This window comes from Hippocampus bargibanti, linkage group LG13 (genome assembly GCF_051943395.1).
Source record: "Hippocampus bargibanti isolate YZ-2025 linkage group LG13, ASM5194339v1, whole genome shotgun sequence".
In the NCBI taxonomy this organism is placed as follows: domain Eukaryota; kingdom Metazoa; phylum Chordata; class Actinopteri; order Syngnathiformes; family Syngnathidae; genus Hippocampus; species Hippocampus bargibanti.
Genome location: NC_142746.1, coordinates 15963587 through 15986493, shown reverse-complemented (window position 1 = coordinate 15986493; position 22907 = coordinate 15963587). Strand labels below are relative to the sequence as shown.

The window sequence follows — 22907 nt, the reverse complement described above, 5'->3', positions numbered from 1 at the left end:
CACATCCTTCCCATTCATATGTATTCATGTAGTTAAGATTCAAAATACATGAAATGAACAATATTGGAAATATCTCCAGACCTTTCATGATTACTGCATTATGTGTTTTTTTTTTTTGGGTGCCCACCTAGTGAAAAATCGGCTGTGGTACCAAAGCGTTTGACAATCTACTCCCATCAAGAGATCAAGATCCACAGTCCGTGTCAGCTGAGGTTCTGTCAACAGTCACTCATCTCCAAAGAGTTCAAAGTAACAACAGTTCAATTGCCACTCCTAACGCGATTGCAAACTCACGACGCTATACTTGATGACATGTCACCCTATCATATACTCTTTTAATAAACATTCGTTCTGTTGGAAAGACATTTTATGATCTGGATAAGTCCGTCTTTTCTCCGGGAAAAACAAAACAACAAAAAAAACACACACCATCTTTGACAGACACGTAAATTTCCCGCTTGTCGTTGGGAAGCAACCATGAAGAAATATGATAGAAGTCTGTTGAATGCCTTGCTCAAACGTTCCACAAGCCTGAAGCTTGTAGCACATTGACAGTGAAAGTCTTCTATCAGATTATCAGATCAGTGGTTGCTTCCTCAGCAGGCACCGATGTCATTGGAACCAAAGAAATGTTAGGAAGAAAGAGCAAATGTGGTGCTTTTAGGTTAAAGGACCGACATCTCCGGACAAGTTGTGTCCATAATTTGTAAAATGGCTTCAAATGACTTCTACTGAGCGTATTTTAATAAGATACCACTGCATATAGCTATATTTTACGTTCTAAGACTCGCTCTGAATATTCAGGAAGTCTTGTTTTTGAGTTGGTGACGAGTCCGTACGTGACGTCACTAAAGGAACGCCCCTAACCGAAAAAAAGACACATTGTAGCAGTCCTTCCATCACGTCAATGTATTTTGCTGTACATGTTTGGTCTGAAAACAGTGTTGCACCCAAAAGCCGCCAGAAGAGGGCGTCCAAGCTCCATAAATTCCAAGGAATTTATCAGCCTGTGGAAACGGAGGTGGCCACAGGAGGTCGCCATTTTGTGCCTCTTTTCTGGTGATCGATTTCCCCCCAATGTTGCCTCAAAATGGCATGGAATAAATTCTTTAATCGATTGCAAACATGTATGCTTTCCTCTTCAGAACTATTTGAATCATATTCATAACTGGATGTGTAACAAGAAAGCATACTCTCCGAATCTGAAACCATTGTTTGGATTCTCCAGTAATGCAAGACGTCTTGGCGTGACGTCACAAACTGGGGCCGGGACTTTCTGAAAATGCCCAATTCGCAGCTCTTTTTTTTTGTTGCAGATTTTGGACACTAAGTCATTTTTATTGGTGTTTTGCATTTGAATAAAAATATCACACTGTGTGTGTTGGGTATTTTAGATGCTATAAAACGTTTTTCTGATGTCAGTTAAGAAACAAAAAAAGTGACGTCGGTTATATTTTAAATTATACTGATGAGGTGGTAATAATGTCTCGCTTTGGTTTTAATCCTATTTCATTTGAAACAACAATCTGCAGAAGCGTAAGAAGTCCTCAAACCCTGTCAATCTTACAGTTTTATTAAAGCAAGCTGCCCAAGTCAACTTTTGTGAAGGAATTACAGTATATTTACAACTGGCATGTAATGTAATATGTCTCCCATCAAAATAAGAGCACTGCAAAATACATTTCTCTGCTTTTGCCATTCAGATGTTGATAATTGTGGTGTATTGGCCACAAAAGTTGTTGTTTGGGCTTGGCAGATTGCACTAAATTACGGAGAAGTCCATACGCTAATGCAACCATGGAGCTCAATAAAATGACTTGCCGCCGTCGACATTATGTGCCCCCAACAACAGTTCCATGCGCTCCACATACTCGTCCGGTCTTTGAGAAAAGTAAGCCATCTTTCCTCACTATACTATTTTTATTGCATACTACCAGTGTTTGAAATAACGTCTCCCTGGAGGCCCGGGGCGTACAACTTTTACGTCGGGCGTACAACTTTCAAAACGTCTTGGCCCAGGTGGCCGACAACTTCTTAAAAAAGTTTTTTTTTCAAATCAAACGTTTCTTTTGTTGAATAAAGCAAAAGCTACAAGCAAACTGCTACTAGCCACGTGGACTCCTCTTTCTAAGCGCCTTTCAAAACTTTCAAGTACACTTTACAGTCATGGTATAGTCCGAAGCACGAAACAGGCTTCTGATTGGCTGTCGTGCCAAGTATGCAAATTGCCAAACGAACGTTCGTCCATGTGGCTTTTAGCAGACAACGCAACGCAAACATTGCATTGTGCACCATTTTCAACAACAACATAGGGATGTGTGTCAAACATTCACACATACGCAGTTGATGGCAAATGCTAGTTACGGCAAGCCTGTGCATCAATACTAACCAAACAACTTTCGTTGCCAATACACCACAACACATACGCTACCCATCCTTACGAACGAGATACGTTCCGAGCGGTCGTTCGTAAGGTGAGTTTGGTCGTAAGTTGCTTCAGTGCTATCGTTTGTATGGAATGTATGTTTAGGGGAAGTACTTATGCATTGCATTCTCCTGGAGCCTCACTGGGAAGAGGGATTTCCTCCCGGCCCCCATACTCTACACAGCCAATCATAAGCGAGCTCGACAGATCGGGGCCTGAAATCGTTGGTAACACTTTACCATAGCCGGACGCTAATTGGTCAGCCTTAGTGTCCGTCGAGTAAATATGCAGCCCTTGAAACGTCCAATGTGTCTGTGTGCGCGAAGCACAATATGCAGCCAATCGCAAGTGAGCTCAGCCGAAAAAAGGCGAGCAATACAAAATCTAGCTAATAGTATTTTTGTCCAAACATTTTTCAACATACCGTAACCATAAAATGGTCGTATGTACAGTTTTGTCGTAACTCGAATGTTCGTAAGTTGGGGAGCGTCTGTAATTTATTCTAAAGGTATAAGCTGCAGTGCCATTTCATGTCTCGATTAAAAGAAAGTTAACATAGGACTGACATAAGATCAATGATTTAAGAAGAGGTCAGAATTTAGAGACCCTGCATTCCAACTGCAGCTTTTATGCATCTGAGCATTTTTCCAGGCAAACCGTCACCATGCAGCTGGATGAATTTACGGCACTATTAGTGCAAACATTGAAGTAGCTTGATGGTTTTGATCACATTCAAGTGATTGGGGTGAGTGTTTATGCGGCGCACCGCCTGACCTGGCTGCGTGATGTCTTGCTTCAGAGAACAATTTTGAGGAAGGGAACTTTGGTATAATTTCCCTCCAGGCCAATTTGGTGCGTGGCTCGGTTCCATCAATGCTTAAAATCCCACCAGGTCAGAGATCCTTCGACAAATTTTACAGTCCGCGTGAGACATTGCGGTTTTCCGCAATGGATGAAATGGCCACCACATATGTCAATATGCTGATTTAGAAAACTTTAGGCGTGCTGGTTACATTTTTTTTTCCAGCGCTGTGAATGCATTCAAACCCCAAATTCTCGAGAGACATTCATCACACGACCTCTAGAACAAAGGCATCTTTAATTCTCTTTTCATACAAAATATTTAATAAATACAACTTTCAAAAATATATTGCCAGATCAACACATTGTTCTCAAGTTCAAACAAGTCAAAAATGTTGCCATGGTCTCGACAGGGGTTAACAAATGAGATAAACATGTTTGTCTTGAGAGTCTCATTAAAAAGAACTGTGCTCAGAAACGATGCAAACAAAAACTTTTGTCAAGAGAGGCAGCGTATTTCATGTGGTTTCCACAGTGTTCCCATCGCCAATCCACTCTTCAAGTACTCACAGTCTAAGCTTATGATATCATCCTGACTCATGCGGATGGGAATCCTCGCTCGTCGTACTCGTGCGACCTTCCTTGTCACGTTGGTGGATCTCGACAGCCGTTGAAATGTGAAAGTAAAACAGTTGAGGATGCTTTCGGACTTTTTTTTTTTTTTTTTTTGCTTCCCTTACCGTCTGATGGCAAGCAATATGTCTGCCACCTTGTCCATCCCACGCATCAAGCAGCCTTTATTTATCCACACTTGCCTTCAGTCAATGTCCTGGCAACAAATGAATGAAATATCAAACATGTAAAAAAAAAAAAAGAACAAAAAAAGCCAGAGGCCAAAAGTGCCCATCATTTGCCTCTGAAATTCCGGCATTTGGCTTCTTAGAACGAACGCATTGGAGGAAACGAGTCAAGAAATGATGGTAAGCTTCCACAGCTAGCAAAACCTTCAAACTAGACAGAACATATAAATAAAAAGGAATGATATCTTAAGGCTCTTGATTATTAAATTAATAAATCAAATATACACAATGATTAATTAAAAAAAATGTACATATCTACATATTCTAAATCAACACATAAATTCTTCATATTGGCAGCAATTGCTGACATTAAACCCACCCCGTACCCCCTCTCCGAACCTCCCCCTCCCGCCAAAATAAAAATAAATAATAAACTTTTTTTTCTCTCTTTCCTCATTTGACAGTGGCAAAATCTAAAGCTGAAAAAGGCACTTTTCTCCAAAACAAATTCAAAAAAAAGCACACCACTAAAATGATTAGCTCTAGTGCCGAACGCAACAGGGTTGTTTTTAGTCATTGTACAACAATTACAACAGGAGCGCATTCCATGTTTCCACTACATTAAAAAAACAAAAGGGGCGAGGCGGTGGGGGGGCGAAATGTCATGGAGTAAACTTAACATTCTACAGTGAAATGTATACCAGTGCCTTGTGTTTCCAGCCAACCAAAGCATCCGTCACTGCCAGTGTAAGCCAGCTTGTCAAAATTTAAATTAACACGGGCAACATAGGAAAATACTGCGGGGCTACGAATGACATGACGTGACAGTTAAGCAACTGGGCACGCCAAAAAGCTCCCCTGGTTCACCCACCACTTGGGTGCAAAGATGTTTTTAAGGCTCGGTTGCACAGCAACACAGCTGTCTGCTATACTATGTAGTCCATTCTGTTTATGCTGTTTGCCGTCTCCAAGTCTCTGTTGTCCTGTTTATTAGTCCAATTTGGATGTTTGGACGTGGAGTTGGGGCTGGAGATCTTCTCGTCCCGCTCCACTAGCGTGTACGCCGGCTGTTTGGCAAAGCGGCCCTTCTGGAGGTGCCTCTCCTTGTCGTCCTCGTCCCCCTCGGGGTGATTTGTCCTTATATTGGCAATGATGGAGTTCTTGTTTTCATAATCTTTGATAGCCACGGAGAGGCCCACGTGCTTCTCGATGGGGTTCTTGATCTGGTTCAGTTGCTCGCGCACATTGTTGGTGGTATTGTCCTCCGAGCCGGCGGCCGGCGCGCCGCTGCTACCGCCGGGGTTGCTCTGTTTCCGCCGGCGACGCAAGCACCACAGCAAGAGGGAGATGAGCAGAAGGAACCAGAGGACGATGAAAACCGAACTGAGGAGGGGCACCAGGTAGTCTGGAGACACAAGAAATTTAACGGTCAGCCAAAAAATCCAAAAGTGAAAAAGGATAACGGGGCTTTTAACGTATTACTGCTTTTGCAAGCGCAACCTGACCCCGGAGCCGTGAGCGGGGGAGGGGGCTCTCTTAGCTGTCAAGTCTGTTGATGAATGGCGGACATGTGGGAGTGTTACGAGCCCGGCCAACGCAACGTCGCAAATCCCAGCGACTCCAACCATATTTTCAACTACATACAGGGTGACCCAAAAAGATGCGTGCGTACCCATGAAAATTTCTATTGTGGCTTTGATTAAAAAGCTAATTATTTCAAATTACAACCACACATTATTCAGTTTATGGAAGACCATTCACCAGAGTTTCAGCTATTTCTGTCAATTTTTAGTCAATTTATGGCTTTTCCAAGATGTGTTCCAAATGTCTACCATTTCATTGCAAACCTGTCAAAGTTTAACACACTCCTCTTTCGGGAGAAAACATTTTTTACAAATTTGTAAAATGGCTTCAAATGACTTCTACTGAGCGTATTTTACAAAGATTCCACCGCATATAGCTATGTTTTACGTTTTAAGACTCGTGCCGAATATTCCGGAAGTCTTGTTTTTGAGTTGGTGACGAGTCCTCACCCTACGTCACTGAAGGAACGCCCCTCACCGAGAAAGGACATACCTTGCATGACCTCAATGCATTTTGCAATACTTTGTTTGGTCTGAAAACTTCGTGTTGATCCGTATTGATGCCGAAATTAGAAGGAAAACACATAAATAACGCGATAGTGAATCCTTGTGTGTGGCACCGAGCATCTATTTGATATTCACTGACAAAAAAATGTAAGGAATTAATCAGCTCATTTCCACTGAACTTTGTCGCCCTCTTCTGCCTCTTTTCGGTGCTACATTCCCCCCCCCCCCCCCCCAGATGACACAGATTGGGTGCTACATCTCCCCCCTCAAAATGACACGGAATAAATGCTTTAATCGATTGAAAACATGTATGCTTTCCTCTTCAGAACTATTTGAATCATATTCATAACTGGATGAGTAACAAGAAAGCATATTCTCCGAATCTGAAGCCATTGTTTTGATTCTTGAGCAAGGCAAGACGCCTTGCCGTGACACCACGAACATGGGGGCGGGGCCTTCTGAAACTGGCCACTTCCGGTTTCAAATTGAAGTATTTTTTAGACACTTTAAGTAATTTTTATTGGTGTTTTGCATTTGACTAAAAATATCATACTGCGTGTTTTGGGTATTTTAGATGCTATAAAACGTTTTTCTGATGTCAGTTAGGAAACAAAAAAGGGACGTCGGTTGTCCTTTAAGCCCCGTTTCATTTTAAACACAACTGCGTGCACGCCTGATTAAAACCTGAAGGGCTTGAATGTGTTTTTTGCCGAGGATTCATACCAGTTTTGCTGGGACTTGGTACGCGCACCTCCACGATGGCGGCGATGATGGTGTTGTTCCCATTGCGTTTGCTGACCAGGTCGATTATCCGTTCAGTGATCTCTTTTATGGGGCTCCCGTCCAAACGATGATCTTCTGTTGACTACGTGTACAGAAAGGATTTTGTTTAAAACAAAACAAAAGAGAGATTTACAATTAGATTGTCAAACTGATTGCACAACACAATCAATGTGAATGAAAACAACACACATACGTTCTAATGCTGACAGTCAAATACGACTTTGACGACAAGTGGAAGGAGCTACTCACGATGCAAACATGGATCTCGTTGCTGGCCGAGAATGACGGGTCACAGGTTATGGATACGGAATGCTCCAAGGAGAAATTCTTAACCACGTACAAGCGCCTGAGCTGGTTACACACATTCTCCACCGTCAAGCTCTGCACACCCTGGAGAACAAAATGAGGCATATGTTAATGTCAACAGAAATCTAACCAGGAAGTGGAAGGGGGTAAAAAGGGAAGAGGTCTGCAAATGTTTTTGTAGTGTGTATTACGAGCTAGCTGGTTGAGATTGGAGACCACAAATTTACAGTATGTGCGAGATTCTATTCGCTGTCGTGCTTGTGAGTGATGATCCCATGTGGCAAATGTCCCCCAAGCTCCTCTTCAATCCTTGTGGTTCCTGAAACTAATCTCTGTGGGTTGAGTGGAGTGACACGAGTCCCGAAATCCAATTCAGTGCGAACAGAAGACATTTTAAGCATGCCTCGCCCCAACCAAGTAAAAAACAGGGATTCCAGCTCACCCTCGTCAATATGTCCTTGTTGAAGGTGAAGGTGATGTTGGCGCAGTTATTATCCTGGTAACTGGAGCTGGGGTGGCATTTGGGGGTTGGCGGGAAATGGTTGGAGCGCCAGCACTCCCCTAGTCCGAGGCAGGGCTTGACGAAACAGTGTCCCTCCCTGATGGGGAGGCAGTTCTGGCCTGAAGGACACCCACCTCGAACGGTGGCACCGAGATGGCAAGTCATTGGACCGCACCACATCTGTAGAAAATAGAAGGACACCCGATGAAGCAATTCTGTCCACTAAAATGTTCTGTCAGAGTCACCTTTTTGGGTTATTTTGCTTTCCACGCAATCTCACACATTACTTCCCCTTGCGTGTCCTTCAGGTGACATTCAAATCAATATTGGAAAGGGTAGTAAACGTATGAATTTCAATTCTCTATGTCCAAGGGGTTGGGGGGACAAATGTACCATATTTTAATAATAATAATAATAATAACGATAATAATAATACATTGCATTTATACGCTCCTTTCAAAACTGTCAAGTTCACTTTACAGTCACAGGATAAATTTTTCTGTGGGTGAGCAGCGGCAGCTACATGCGACAGCGTTCACTCAGCCTGGAAGTAACTGAAATAGATAGAAAGCTAGCTAGCTAATAGATAACTAATAATAATAATAATAATTAAAATAATACATTGTATTTATAAGAACCTTTCAAAACTCTCGAGGACATAGCCAATAGATTGCAAGCTAGCTAGATAGCTATATAGCCAATAGTTGGCTAGCCAGCTAGATAGCTAATAGATAGCAAATAGCTAGCTAGCCGGGTAGCTAGCTAGATAGCTTGCTGCATAGCTAGCTAGATACCTATATATTTATTTATTTTCTGGTATAAGGCACACCCAAAAGCCTTAATTTTCTTCAAAAGAAGGCCCTGCGCCTTATACACAGATGTGCCTTATATGTGAAGTAATATTGAGCCACAACAGGCCTCATCACTACTGGCAGAAGCCACCGACTCCATTTCCCCCTGCAGAAGTAGTGCATAAACCCAGCCTCTACTGTAATAATAATAATAATAATAAATTTCATTGATAAGCGCCTTTCAAAACTTTCAAGGACACTTTACAGAAACAAGTTTTTCTGCGGGTGAGCAGCGGCAGCCAGACATGCCAGTGGAATTTTCCAATTGCTCACTTTTGAATATTTTACACACATGCACACACACATTTTTCCTACATGGTGGGGACGAGTTATGCGAAGGATTTGGCCCCTGGCACCCCCATTTCAAACATGAAACAAAATATATTTATTAAACTAAAACATGTTGATTTCAAGACAATTTATTTGAGCCCGTGCTCAAAAATACCTCAGAAATAACTTTCTAATGGCATATTTCTTGTTTTGTTTTCGGTCACCTCGTGGGGACTTGTCAGACCAAATCCCGATAAGAATGAAGTTACCGTTTTAAAGGGTAAAAGTTGGAATCGGAGCAGCTAAGGCAAACAAGCTAAACGCGCTCAGGAGCTACGCTAACTGTAATACAACTGCCGATACACACTGTAGCGCTTTATAATGTGGTGTTGCCTTATATTTGGAAAACTTTTTGATATTTATACATTATATTTGAAAAACCTTTTAAACTGAAGTTGCGCCTCACAGTCCGGTGTGCTTTATATATGGAAAAAGTTTGAAAATATATCATTCATTGGGGGTGCGCCTTATACTCCGGTGCGGAGAAATACGGTAATCTGGAGAAAAAAAATATCATGTCAATGTGTGTACAGTATATTACCAGCATGACATGTATGCTTCTTTCCATAAAAGGGAAAAAAAAGGTTGGATATTTTTTCAATATCAAGCCATGTCCCCCTCACACCCCCTCGGGCGGCTGGTTGGAGGCCACTCAAGATGACTTTCACCCCATGATGCATTTCCTCTTGAGAGAAAATGTCACCTTTGTTTCATTAAATGCTTAGATGGGAATGAGAACGCTACTTCAGGCCTTGTCAGTTATCAAATGACTCATCCTCCTTCAGCGCGAGGGTGGGATATATGAAACTGGCACAAGACCAGTGCCATTGTGTTTCCTTTCAAAACAAACGACATCATCGCCGTCCAGAATGTGACACCGCAGAGGCCCGACCTAAGATCTTTTTCTGCCGCCTCACACCCACTCTGCGTCTGCTTCTAATCCTGTCGCTGTTCACGCACACGTTCTCCCAATAGAAAACATTAACACTCGTTGACACGCGCTCGATCCGTGCCTCACATACCTTGGTGCATACGACTTTCCCGTTGGAACAGTGGCAAGTGTTGCAGTCTTCATCCCATTTGACCCCATCTGAAATCACGTGGCCATTAACTGAGCAAGCTTTTCTTGTCACTGCGACGAAAACAAAGCGCATCGTTAAAATATAGCAGGAACGCAGCGCTGATGTAAATGATGAGTCTTATTTTGAAGGAGGAAAGTACCTTCTTGACAGTGCGACCCGCTTCTGTCGCTCGGGCATAGACATCTGTAGCCATTAATCTCATCGACGCAGGTCGAGCCGAAGGAGCATGGGGACGACTGGCATTCATTGATATCTGCAGCAAGGAAAAAGAAAAAGGCTACTGAGCAACAAAAAAAATGCAAACGCTAGGTCGAATTGGTCAGAAAAAAAATGCAGTGTGGCATTTAAACAGCACAATAGTTAAAAGAAAACAACTCATGGAATGGGTCCTGAACCCCCCTATCCCTCCTCCTTATTCAACTTTAAAAGCAGCATCACTCGCAAGTATGCAGGAGTAACAGACTAGACTTAACGGAACAAAGGCTTTGCAATGGGAAAAAAAAGTGGCCATCTGAAAGCTTTTAAGAGGGAAAACAATCTGTGTAATCAGTGTCACAGAGCATGGCTGATTAGCTGTTGGCGCACTAAGCCGCTTTCCCCTGGGGACAGCAGTGGGGCCTGGTGGAGTGACACTGAAATGGCTCGGCCTAGCCCGTAGTCCAACGCCCAGATAATTGGCTGGCAAGACCGGCTGTTTCTAGCGGGCCCGCCGGCCGCCTGCGCTCAACATGACAGCTCAAACGAGGATCGGGGACCGGCGACATTGGCGAGGTGGAGGATGCGGAGCTTAATACTCACTGATCCGACAGTCTGGACCTGCAAAGCCCGGGGCACATTCGCAGCGGTACCAGTTGTCTCCGTCAACACAGGTTCCGCTGTTGTAGCTGTAAAAGGGGAGGTCAAGTCATTACAAGCGGTTTAAGTACAGTTCAAGACCAAAACTAGTTATATTACCCCAGTGGCGGGCTGTTAGGGCCTGCAAGGCCTTCTCTCCTGGCCAAAAATATCTGAATCACAGACTGATGCTAATTTTGTCTGTGAATTCTTATTAAATAATTCCAAAATGTCTTTTAGCCTCCTTTCATTGCTTTTACCCTGTTGTTTGCTTCCAGATGTGTTTCGTATGTAAGCATTTAATCACATTTCAGCCATCATTTGTTTCCAGGGTCAAAAATGTACCTGGACCCCTTCACAAACAATTCTGCAGGCCCTGTAGCATAAAAATCTATGGCGGTGAAACAGTTGCTTTCACCAATTAGAGTACGAGTTGGCAACCTTAGGCCTGGCAATAACAGAGTTTTGCGAATAATGATTGGGTAGTCACTAGCCAATTATTGTATCACTAGCCGCTAGTGATAAGCGCATACTGGTCAGAGCTAGCACACTATATCAGTAGCGAGAATTTTTGTGCTAACTTAATAGTGTTTTTTTCTACCCAAAATGGCTGAAGGAGAAAGAAATGGATTTGGGTGCAGAGTTACTGTTAAAGCCATTTTCAAGACAGACTTTTCAAGAATAGAAGGACATCATTAAAAAATGGTTGGACAGCTCGAAAGCTAGCAAAAATAACAAATAATATTAATATTTTACGAGGTTATCATGAATCCACACATCCATAAGTATTTCTTAAGTTTCTTCAAGTCACAAGTTATTTGCTGGCCAACGACATCCTCTCGTGGACGCGTAGTAATGTCGCACCACACTCACTGATTCAGACACAGCACTACTGAAGGCCTAGGAGTGACATGCATGGTCGACCACACGTGCAGTAACCGTTGTGCTAAGCTCCACCCGTTCACACCTATGAGTAATTTTGAATAGACTGTACACTTTAATCTGCTTCCAACTTACCATGGGTGTGGACTGCAGTCGTTGGTGTCTGAAAGAGAGAGCAAAACCAAATGAGCACATGTGCGTTTTTTATTTTTGTTGTTCTTTTGCCTGCATGAGGGTGTTTAGTACATAAATGGCAAAGAGCACGTCCGGGCTCCCACACCGCCCAATGGTTTTGTCTGATTAACTACACAATGTAGGACTCACCCCTCCCTTCCACCACAATCACCACAACAACTCCACACGCCCAAATTCACAACCGCACTCTCTGCCTTCTTTTGTTTTTTTTTCTCAAATGTCGGGGAATTTCTGCTTTGGAGTGCATGAGCTGAGGGGCAGGGCGGCCGGTGAAAGAGAGCAGGGCTGCAGAACAAGCAGACATGTCACTGTTTGGACAGGAATGCAACAAGGGGGGTGGGGGGTGATGGGGGCGATTTGGACAAGAGGGAGAAACATCTGTCTCCACTTTCCAAAGGTTGAGCTCCTTTCACTCCTTCCTCTTTCTAGTCTCATGGCCATGTTTTTTATTGATATCAACATCATAAACAATGTACATCTCATTGGCTTTCTCCATGCAGGTGTTTTGCAGGTCAATTTTGTTCATCATTCCAACACTGAAAACCTTAGACAACAACCCAATTATCCATCCATCCATTATCCATACCCCTACTTCCTCAGTAGAGTCGCGGGGGCTGCTGCAGCTGATCCCAGCCATCTTCGGGCATGAGGCAGGGGACACCTTGAACTGATAGCTAGCCAATCGCAGGGCACACAGAGATAACCAACCATTCACTTTCACACCTAGGGAGAATTTAGAGTGTTCCATCAGCCTGCCATGCGTGTTTTGGAATGTGGGAGGAAACTGGAGGACCCGGAGAAAACCCACGCGGGCCCAGGAAACATGCAAATTCCACAAGGGGAGGCCGGACCACTAACTGGGAGGCTAACCACTCGCCAACCGGTCCGCCACAATCCAAATATCGATCAGAAAATGTTTACAGTCATCGCTTTATTCTTGTTCATTTGAATTAATTTCATATTTCATTCACAAGGTCGTTAGCTGGGCAATCTACTAAGAAGTGAGTGCAACATGACCTTGGACTTGGTTGATCAAATCAAATCATCTCTCATCAGGACAATGACCCTAACACACAGCCGAGCTCCTGTTACTGTCCTTGCGTGGCCCAGCTGGAGGCAAATCTTGAATGTGACAAACATCTCAGGTGAAAACTGAAAATGTCAAAGTTCCGCACCTCACCTGATGGAGCTTAAAAGGTGCTGCACAAAAAGCAAGGATCGAAACTGCCCAAACTTAGGTGTGCCCAGGTTGTAATGTCATATTCAGAAATACTTGAAACTGGAACTACTGCCAACGGTGCACCAACAAAGCATTGAGCGGAGGATTCCAAAAACATCTACACTTGTGATTTTTCGTGGTTTCGTCTTGCCTTTGTTTACATTTTATATTTTCCTCAGAGCCCCCAAACCCTTTCCCTTTTTGTTGTTGTAGACATCATAAATGTGCGTAAAATTATAATTCTATAGTACCTGCATTATATTAACTCATTCACTGCCATTCACAAATTTATTCGGGAATTGAAAATATGCGTAGAGCGCCATTCCCGAATTTGTTCAGGTTTTGTTTGGGTGCCTATAAAGCACTCTCCATGGCCTCTGGCAATGGCTTTTTCCCTTTCACAAGGGGGCAGCATTACCCTTTTTTCATGTTAGCGCTTCATTCCAGCTTCAGCTGTTGTTCAAGCGCTATATAAATCAATATATATGTATTGCATTGTATTTTGGACAGCCACTCCCATTTCAAGCGCATTCAACTCCAATATAATTTAGGAATGAACACTATTTTTCTGATGAAAGAAGAGAGTCTAAAGGTTCTTACACTGCATTGAATGTTTATGTCGTCCTAAAACTCAATATTCTGTGGATGCTCGAATTTGAGTGACAATGACAAAAACCCTGGCACTAGAGTGGACACATTTTTGCACGTCTAACTGTGAATGAGTTAACTGGTTAAATAGCAAAAAACATTGACTTACTTTGGGTGCACGTAGGACCTTCCCAGCCTTCTTTGCAGACGCATGAAAAAGATTCCCCCGTCACCACGCAGGTACCTCCATTCTCACAAGGGTTCGGAAGACAACTTGAGTTCTTAGCTGGGGGGGGGGGATAAGCACATAGTTATGTCTGGGAGTACTCAGATGATTATCAAAAGAGAAATCTGCAGGGTCCTCCAGTATGACTTCAACGTCACAGCGCATTGCTATTGGTTTGAGCTATTTTGACCGGGATTGCCTTTCTAGGGGAAGAAGTATGCATTCCAAAACATTGGAGGCTATTGTCACTACAATGGGGGTATTTAAGCATCTGTCAGTCAGTCAATGCTCCTGGGAGGGCAGAGCCAGAGAAAGCGTTGACATAGCCTCGGGCTATAATCTGCCTTTGGATCTGACGAGTGTGCGAAACAAGACAGACCGACACTGCCCGAGAGTTTTCACTTTGACCGCTGCGAACGTGGGACTGACTCACCAATGTTACACGTTGTCCCTTCCCACCCGGGCGAGCACTTGCACTGGAACGTTTTGCCCTCATCGTGGCATGTGCCTCCATTGTTGCAAGTGGCTTCATCGCACTGACTGTCGCCTTGAGGGAGTATTAAAAAAAATGCTTGGTTTGCAGGTGGACGGTATTTTAGACTTAGCACTTAGGCTGCCATCATCAGAGACATACCACAAGCTTGCACAGGCAGACTACACGGATGTAAAATGAGGGGGATATAGGGGGCGGTAACTTACGGGAGTGGCACGTTTTCCCCTTCCAGCCATTCTTGCACTCGCAAAAGAAATCAGTCACCAGGTCCCGACACGTTCCGCCATTATGACAGGGATTAGTGTTGCAGTCATCAATGTCTGGTGCCGCGTGCAAGACGTATAGAATTAATGTGGCGCACCGTTAAAGCGTCGTTAAACAGTCTTTGATGTCGCAGTTAGGGACTTACTGATTTCGCAGTGGTCACCTTCCCATCCGTCAGCGCAGATACACTGGTACACGCCAACTTTATCGATGCAGGTGCCCCCGTTGCGACATGGGCTGCTCTCACAGTCGTTGATATCTTCCATTAAAAAGAACAAAAGCAAAAGACAATTTGGAATTTTTGTACACATATGATCTATTCATTTCATTTGCGTTAAGAGGTCTGTCTTACTCTCATGGCAGTAAGTTCCTCTGAAGCCTTCTTGACATTCGCAGCTGAACTGGCCGCCAGCTTGGCTCCGACACCTGCCATGAGGTCCGCAGACATTGGACGAAATGTAGCGCTCGCCGCCCGGCGTACTGTTGGATGCCACCGCAACCGTGCAACTGTCTATCACTGCACAGAGAGGAAGGCGCAAACAGCTGAAAGCATCATGAAAAGAGATGGCTTAAAGCTGCACACGAAGCAACACATTGCAGGATTGTGTAACAAGAAGATTAAAATTGTCAAATTCATCAATCAATCAGAAAGATTACTACGGAAGAGAGAAAAAAACAGGACTCTTGTACTGTAAACAGAACAGGTACCTTATGTTGAATACAGCTACATACAGTATACCAATATGCCTTTTCTTTGATACTTGCACTATGTAGTTTTTTATGAAACAATTTTGCACAGTTACAGTATACACCTCAGTCTTCTCACATTTTTTCTTATGCTTAGAATATCTTGCTTTTGTTGTCTCTGATCCTTTCACCTCTCACCCCCATCCCATTTCAAATTACTGCTGTGGACTGCAAATTTCCCCATTGTGGGACGATAAAAGGCTATCCAATTCTGATTCTGATTAGGGCCACTGAAGAAAAAAAGTTGGCAAGATTCTCACTTTAATCTCAGAATTCTGTCTTTAAAGTGAGAATAAAGTCAGAATACTGAGCCTAAAGTCACACTTTAAAGTTCTCACTTTAAAGTCAGAATTATGAAATTAAAGTCAGAATTTGGAGACTAAAGTCAGAATTATGAGCAAAGTCAAAATTCTCACTTCAAAGAGCGAATTGTCACTTTAAAGACAGAATTCTGAGATTAAAGTCAGAATTGACACTTTAAAGTCAGAATTCTCACTTTAAAGAAAGAATTATATGATTAAAGTCAGAATTCAAACTTTAAAGTCAGAATGTTCACTTTAAAATCAGATTTCTGACTTTAAAGTCAGAATTCGGACTTTAATCTCACTTTAAAGTCAGTGAGAATCTTGCCAACCTGATTTTTTGTTCAGTGGCCCTAATCCTCTTCCGTAAAATTACACCCTTTACTTAAGGAAGTAAAAAATGTTTCGGATTTTAAAAAAAGCATGTGCACACGCGTGAGTCCTGAAAATGGCTTCCTTGACTAAAGTCCTGCATACTTGTGGTTTGCCACCCACAGACACTATTACCTCTGCGCATAAACGATTAAGTGTAAATGTCAAATGATTTTGTAATATTTAAAACATTTTGCGTTTGTTTCAGAGGCCGCCAACGGCATTTTTTCATGGAAAATGCCAATTATAGTTTTCACAGTATTTTTTTGTTACAAATTTTGAAGTTTACAAAATGCACTTCAATGGATGACTATTATACACAAATTTTTGCTATACACGACGTGGCTCTTACCCGATCACCCTCAAGTAGGGTTCCACGGCATAGTTTTCAATTTTAATAATCACCATTAACTTCCAGATGTTAGACATCCATTAGTTGCGCTGGCATCGGGTCTTATGCTTTCCTATACCTCAATTAGAGTAGGCCTAATAGATTGTGAATTTGGAATGACAAGCAGGACAAACATGTCGCTTGAATTGTATAAACATTTTGAGTGAGTTGATTTTGGTGTGCTCTTTGAATAGTAATTTTTATTCGCAAGAGACCTTTGCATTGGTGGGGAAAAAAAAACACTGGATGTGGTTATGTTTTGATAGTTCTACCTTTTTGTTGTTGAAGGCTAACTCTTTGGTACATGTATTGAGCAGATAATAATTAAAGGACAACCGACGTCTCCGGATGAGTTGTGTCCATAATTTGTAAAATGGCTTCAAATGACTTCTACTGAGCGTATTTTAAAAAGATTCCACCGCATATAGCTATATTTTACGTTTTAAGACTCGCGCTGAATATTCAGGAAGTCTTGTTTTTGAGTTGGTGACGAGTCCATTCGTGACGTCACTAAAGGAATGCCCCACACCGAAAAAAAGACACATTGTAGCAGTCCTTCCATCACGTCAATGTATTTTGCTGTATTGTTTTGTCTTGTCGCCAGAAGAGGGTGTCCAAGCTCCATATAAGGAATTTATCAGCCTGTGGAAACGGAGGTGGCCACAGGAGGTCGCCATTTTGTGCCTCTTTTTCGTTGAGACATCTCCCCTCAATGTTGCCTCATAATGGCACGGAATAAATTCTTTAATCGATTGCAAACATGTATCCTTTCCTCTTCAGAACTATTTGAATCATATTCATAACTGGATGTGTAACAAGAAAGCATATTCTCAGAATCTGAAGCCATTGTTTTGATTCTGCAGCAATGCAAGACGTCTTTGCGTGACGTCACGAACTGGGGGCGGGACTTTCTGAGAATGCCCAATTCGCAATTTTTTTGCAGATGTTGGACACCAAGTCATTTTTATTGGTGTTTTGCATTTGAATAAAAATATCATACTGCTTGTTTTGGGTAATTTAGATGCTATAAAACGTTTTTCTGATGTCAGTTAAGAAACAAAAAAGTGACGTCGGTTGTCCTTTTTGTGGCCACTATGTACATGGACATTAAAAAACAGTCAAAATGGTGCCTCCCTCCATCTCTGACCTAGCCATTTTGATCAATTCCTAATCTCCGTCTGTGTGGGAACAATTGGAAAGTAATTCCATGACCGCGTCAAGTTATGAAGGACTCCGTGAGGACAATAGTGTTAATTTACAAGTCTCTTTCTGATCCAGTTTCTCTGCGCATAATGTCAAAAGGAAACCGGGGAATGAAAAAGACCAATAAATGGTTATGCTATCATAAACAATTTCACAGTGATCCGGGCCACTCTGTACTGAAATCCTTTTTTCCTCCCCTTGTCTGATCAGGTTAGGCAAGTGGGCTGAATGTGCTCCCCTGTAATCACTTAATGCTTGCCAAGAGCAGAAAGAATCTCACCGTCTGGTATCAGACTCAGTGGTTGGTCTCCTCACTCAATTAGACACACACATGCGCACACAATGTGCAGATTCATTGTGGAGGAAAAAGAAATAGTTGCCCACCAAGTCATGCCCAGGAACACACATTGTACAATGTGGCTTTTTCCAGATTTTCAGGGACTCCGAAAGGGAATCAATGGAAAAGATTTGCAGAGGAGATGGAGGAGGGGGTGGAGCATGCTCACCTTGGCCAAGAAAATTGAGTACAGGAACTCAAAAAAACGGGTATCACACTCATGGGAAGAATTGAGCTCAAGTGCTTCAATCTTCATTTATCAAATATGTATAAAAGCGTGTCTCCTTTCACAGGAAATTCCTGAAAAAATGACTAATGGCTTGTGGTTTGGTCAAGACCAGAGGACGTACCTTTACATGTAGTGGTGCGACAGTGGTCTTTGAGGTGAGAGCAGTTCTTGCCCTCATAGTCTTCCGGGCAGGCGCAGTAGTAGTCTGTGGCCAGGTTGAAGCAGGGTGCTTCGTTTTGACACGGGTTGGGCGAGCAGTAATCGATATCCAGCTGGGGCAAGGAAAAGTATAGAATAAAATCGATAGCTGACATCGTTTCAGCAACACTAAACTGAGCAAAAAGCCGCAGCATCCTCCCTGCAGGCTGGGCCAGGAAACAATACACACTCAAAGCACATGGAGGAAGGAGGGGAAAAAACAAGCTAGAGTCATAGGAGACGTCCTCAGAGTCTGGGCTTTAGTACTGTGGAACTTAAGCCAGGGGAAGCTTCAACAAAGCATTCCCCGGAAAAAAAATCATATAAAAAAATAAAAGACCACAGGGCAGCCATGTAGAAGGGTGGGAAGACACCGTGACGCTGGCGGACAACGTGCGGACAGACAAGATGTCGGTTGTCTTACCTGGCAGAGATTCCCCGAAAATCGAGCCAGACAAAGACAATGGAAGCCGTTCACATCGTCCTGGCAGCGACCGCCATTCAGGCATGGCGAGCTTGAACACTCGTCGATGTCCCGCTCGCAATGATCACCGGTGAAGCCAGGGGGACAAACGCAGCGATAGTCATTCACCAAGTCCTGTTTGAATAAACAGCATACGAACGCCATCGTTTAGTACTTTGTCTGGTTGAATTCATACGGTTGAATCAAGAAGGTGAAAATGTTAACTCATTCACTGCCAGGCGTGCACAAAATGTGTCCACTCCAGCGCCAGGGTTTTTGTCATTGTCACTTGAACTCCAGGACCCACAGAATACAGAGTTTTAGGACTACATAAACATTCAAAACCTTACACTCTCTTCTTTCATCAGAAAAATAGAGTTAATTCCTAAGCTATATGGGTCTGGAGTTATCTGAGCTTGAAATGAGGCGGCTGTCCAAAATACAATGCAATACGTACATGCATATTGGTTGATATTGCACTTTAACACCAGCTGAATCTAAGCGCTAAAATGGAAAAAAAGGAAAATGCTGCCCCCTTATGGAAAAGAACAAACTTTGCCAGAGGTCATGGCCAGCGCTTTATCGGCACCTAAACAAGAAAAACAAAAACCCGAACAAATTCGGGAATGGCGGTCTACATTCTATTTTCAACTCCCGAATAAATTTGTGAATGGCAGTGAATGAGTTAGATTTCCTGCAGAGATCGGTTGGGACTGCGAAAAGCATATTGCATACGTATGCTGTGTGTGTATATGTGAAAGAGTGAGAGAGAGAGAGAGAGAGAGAGAGAGAGAGAGAGAGAGAGAGAGAGAGAGAGAGAGAGAGAGAGAGAGAGAGAGAGAGAGAGAGAGAGAGAGAGAGAGAGAGAAATTAAATGATTTACATTTTAAACCGAAGGCGTCATTAGAAATAAGATTACTATTGTTCAGTTTAAGTACTGTATTTTCCAGTGTATAAATGAATGGTGTATTTTCTAAATTTTTCCATTTATATGGCCCACCGAAGTAGAAGGCGCACCCTCAATATGATGAAATGAAAAAAGTTATCCACAAATAATATCTAAATACATAAAGGTTTTCCAAATACAGTATAAGGCAAATCACATGATAAGGTGCTACAATAAAGGCTGGGGTTACGCACTACTTCTTGTAAAAGGAGGAAATGGGAGTTGGGGGCTGTTGACAGCAGTTGCTCAATATTACTTCACATATAAGGCACACCTGCGTATAAGGCTCAGGGTCATCTTTTGAAGAAAATGAAGGTTTTTGTGTGCGCTTTGTACATCAGAAAATAAATGAGGGATTTGACAGGGGTGAAAAAAAAAGAATGAAAAAATATCTGTAGGAATAGCTCTCTATACACGGATTTTCTTCCACATTAAAATGAACAAATCACTTCAGCTTTAATGGGCCACACAAAATACACACACACACAGAAGAAAAAAACAGATTTTAGAGTCCCGTCTTAAGTTATGAGTCTCTGATGAATCACCCAATATGGTTTTTACCCTTACCTTGCACACTCCCCCGTTTTGGCACTGGTCCACGCAATCATTGATATCTATGTGGAGAAAAACAACATTTGGAGAGTTAAATGGGCCATCATTGAATGAAATTTAGAATATTGTCAAATGGTTTGGACGAGGAAGTGCAACGTGGCCGCAGAACCACTGCATAGAGCACAGAACGTTGAGCAATCTGAGCTCCGTCGGCCAAGGGAAACAAGTTCTGAGGTTGATTTAGACCAACAGAAGGGCCCGAGAGTGATATCACATCATCGTTTGGACTACAAGACCCAATGCATTTGCGTTGCTGTTTTGCTTTTTCATTAAAACAAGGCAGGCATACACAAGAGCAGACCCGGGTGTGGAAGGGAGGGGGGTGTCAGCAGGACCCACAGCTGCGTGTGACAGCTGTCAACTTACTGATGTCACAGTTTTGCCCCGTCCAACCAGGGATGCATTCGCAGAAGTATCCGCCAATCAGATTGCGGCAGGAGTTGGCATTCAAGCAGGGCTTGGCGTCACACTCGTTGGCATCTAATGAGGTTTTGGGGTGGGGAGAAAAATGACTTTGAGTTGGTATGTGCATGTGCCGTTGAAAGCAATATAGCGGCACAGTGAAGTAAAAGAGTGCAGGGAGGGGAGGTGTGGGGGAGGCTAACCTATCAAACACGTCTTCCCGGTCCATTGCGAAGGACAAAGACACTTGTAGCTGTTGACCAGATCTTGGCAGGTCCCTCCGTGATTACAAGGGTTTGGAGAGCAGTCATCAATGTCTGCATAGGAGAAGCCCGGTCAAGTTATATAACTAGATATACTACTTGAACCAAAGTCTTGGGAAACACCGAGTCAAGTTCATCACAGGTCCTGCCGGAATCTTAATCCATTTCGCAATGTGAGTTTGTCAACTACTGTACAAAAGACATTGTGTTCCTGGCCCTCACATTCAACATCATTGACCTCTAACCTCAACAATTGGGCAATCTTTCCCAAGATCGTCAAAGCCATTTGAGTGACGAAATTGGAAAATCTGCTCAATAATGTATTTTTATCCAACTTTACGTTTTATGTGCAACAAGTTCCAATAGCTATGTGGCTATGTGTCATATTTTAGGTAACATCCGACTTACAACCGGCTCAACTTACCCGTACTTACGACCACGACCTCCAGACCCTATTTTAAACATTTGAATTATACGCCTGGCATTGCAACACGCTAGCAGGCCGGCAACACATACAACAATTTTGGCCAGCCTGCCAGCATATCACTCTCGCACAGCAATCGACCGCGTGATCGCACCAGACGGAGGAGTTTGCAAGTCGTTTCGCCTCTGAGTCTCTATTCAACATTTTGAATGTATTTCGATTTACGACCATTTTCACTTACGACCGTTTGGTCGGAATGGAACTCGGTCGTAAGTCGGATGTTGCCTTTACTTAAAGTTTTACTCACTGAGAGTGCAGGAAGGGCCGCTCCAACCCGGGAGACAAAAACATTCAAATCCATGACTGGTTTCTGAGCATCTTCCGCCATTTGAGCAGGGATTGGATAAACAGGCATGTTCCGCTAGAAAAAAAAAAAAAAAAAAAAAAAAAAAACAGGTTAGACAGTCTCGCATAAGCAGAATACAGCCATCTGATACATTGCGACCAGCATCCAATTTAGCTTATCTTTCCTGTAATTCTATCTCTTTAAACAGGACCGTTCAATTCAAAACATCAAATGAAAACTCATTTGCATAGTTCTTCTCAGTAATTGTCCTGTCCAACACAACACCTCCACTAATCACAAACTCTCATAATCCCAGACTCATTAACCGCTCGACACGGGAGGGGATCACTGCCAGGAAATCATCTTTCATGCTAAATTGACCCGAACAGAGCACCGTGACTTCGCAATGACTGGCCGCCAATCTCTTCCTGAGTGGGCGGGAGAACAAAGCAGAGGGTGCGGGGTTGTGGGAGAGTGGAAGGGAAAATAAAGTGGGGGCAGGGGGCCTTGGGGGACATCTGACAGGGTTACTTCATTATGACCGAGTTGGGATGATCAAGTCACAAAGTGAATCTTGAATGAATGATTTACTCAGGGGGAAGCCTCGGCAATCAAGCTGATCAGTGAACGAGGAGGGAAGAGGACATCCTCTCTGCTCCGACATGTCGACAGCGCCTCCTCCGCTGCACACCTCCGGCCGGCCGCGGAGGGCAGCGTTTCCTGACATGTCTGCAGTTAAGCTGTCAGCACCCTGCAAGGCTCACTTTTAATGAGCAAAGAACCATCATCTCCATGGTAAGCGTTTGCAGCAGCTGAACATTGGCATTACTCTGCTTTTTAACTCATTCACTGCCATTCCCAAATTTATCCGGGAATTAGTAATAATAATAATAATAATAATAATAATAATAATAATAATAATAATAATAATAATAATAACCTTATATGTGAAGTAACTTTTTTTCATTCATTGAAGGTGCGTCTTTTCGTCCTGAGCGCCT

General features: G+C 43.0%; 1 protein-coding gene across 2 annotated transcripts in view; it reads right to left on the bottom strand.

Moving 5' to 3' along the window:
• Positions 1 to 3507: 3507 nt before the first annotated feature.
• jag1b (jagged canonical Notch ligand 1b) overlaps positions 3508 to 22907 on the bottom strand; it is a 35709-nt gene continuing 16309 nt past the window's right edge. Inside the window, exons 8-26 of one of the 2 annotated variants that reach the window (XM_089011837.1) lie at positions 21868 to 21981; positions 21077 to 21190; positions 20838 to 20951; positions 20427 to 20473; positions 18875 to 19048; positions 18374 to 18524; positions 15024 to 15188; positions 14817 to 14930; positions 14614 to 14727; positions 14348 to 14461; positions 13858 to 13974; positions 11822 to 11849; positions 10769 to 10854; positions 10110 to 10223; positions 9911 to 9978; positions 7648 to 7887; positions 7149 to 7289; positions 6840 to 6981; positions 3508 to 5431 (exon numbers count right to left, since the gene is read on the bottom strand). In XM_089011837.1, coding sequence (XP_088867963.1) covers positions 4953 to 5431; positions 6840 to 6981; positions 7149 to 7289; positions 7648 to 7887; positions 9911 to 9978; positions 10110 to 10223; positions 10769 to 10854; positions 11822 to 11849; positions 13858 to 13974; positions 14348 to 14461; positions 14614 to 14727; positions 14817 to 14930; positions 15024 to 15188; positions 18374 to 18524; positions 18875 to 19048; positions 20427 to 20473; positions 20838 to 20951; positions 21077 to 21190; positions 21868 to 21981 — 2636 coding nt within the window. In that variant the 3' untranslated portion in view covers positions 3508 to 4952. Of the gene's footprint in view, positions 5432 to 6839; positions 6982 to 7148; positions 7290 to 7647; positions 7888 to 9910; positions 10021 to 10109; positions 10224 to 10768; positions 10855 to 11821; positions 11850 to 13857; positions 13975 to 14347; positions 14462 to 14613; positions 14728 to 14816; positions 14931 to 15023; positions 15189 to 18373; positions 18525 to 18874; positions 19049 to 20426; positions 20474 to 20837; positions 20952 to 21076; positions 21191 to 21867; positions 21982 to 22907 lie in introns of both variants that reach the window. The other variant, XM_089011835.1, reaches the window with a different exon arrangement.